The following is a 588-nucleotide window of genomic DNA, read 5'->3' on the forward strand; positions in this document are numbered from 1 at the left end:
GGGATTCGAACCCGCGACCCTCAGATTGCGAGTTGAGCGCCCTAACCACCTGGCCATGCCGGGCCAATTTATACATGACTACAGTAAATGGTGAATACGTGGAGGAAGAAAGACTGAATGTTTGGTAATTAGCTTAATTATACACAAACAGACATACATATGTATTTCGTAACAGGTGTTTTTACATAATTATGGTTTATTATCCAAGTAGTAACATTTGATTCCTTAAAAATATTTATGCTTACCTATCGGTTCAGTATGAGTAAAATGATCAACAAAATCTCTTTTCCCAAGGTAGATGGTGACCTGTAAAAAAATACAGAATATACTATTACCTTAATAAATTGTGACCTGTAAGAACAGTAATACATGTATAATTTATTTAGAAGAAGGTGACCCGTAAAAATATAATGCCAAACTTTTATAGAAAACGGTGAATTACATTCTAGTAGGGGTGCATATCTCATCATAGCAGTCGATACGATACGTATCTAGATACAGAACTTTTACCAACTGTTTGTTACAGAGTTTGACAGTTTTGTCTGTAATCTATATTACTAGCATTGTTTTATTTAAGTATTTCAGGGC

General features: G+C 34.4%; 1 protein-coding gene across 1 annotated transcript in view; it reads right to left on the reverse strand.

The window, feature by feature from the left end:
* The window catches only part of LOC111085871 (phosrestin-2-like), a 30,828-nt gene that overhangs the window by 25,609 nt on the left and 4,631 nt on the right, over nucleotides 1-588 (reverse strand). Inside the window, exon 2 of the mRNA XM_022386445.1 lies at nucleotides 246-306. Coding sequence (XP_022242153.1) covers nucleotides 246-306 — 61 coding nt within the window. The remainder of the gene's footprint in view (nucleotides 1-245; nucleotides 307-588) is intronic.

Source organism: Limulus polyphemus, unplaced genomic scaffold (genome assembly GCF_000517525.1).
Source record: "Limulus polyphemus unplaced genomic scaffold, Limulus_polyphemus-2.1.2 Scaffold674, whole genome shotgun sequence".
Lineage (NCBI taxonomy): Eukaryota > Metazoa > Arthropoda > Merostomata > Xiphosura > Limulidae > Limulus > Limulus polyphemus.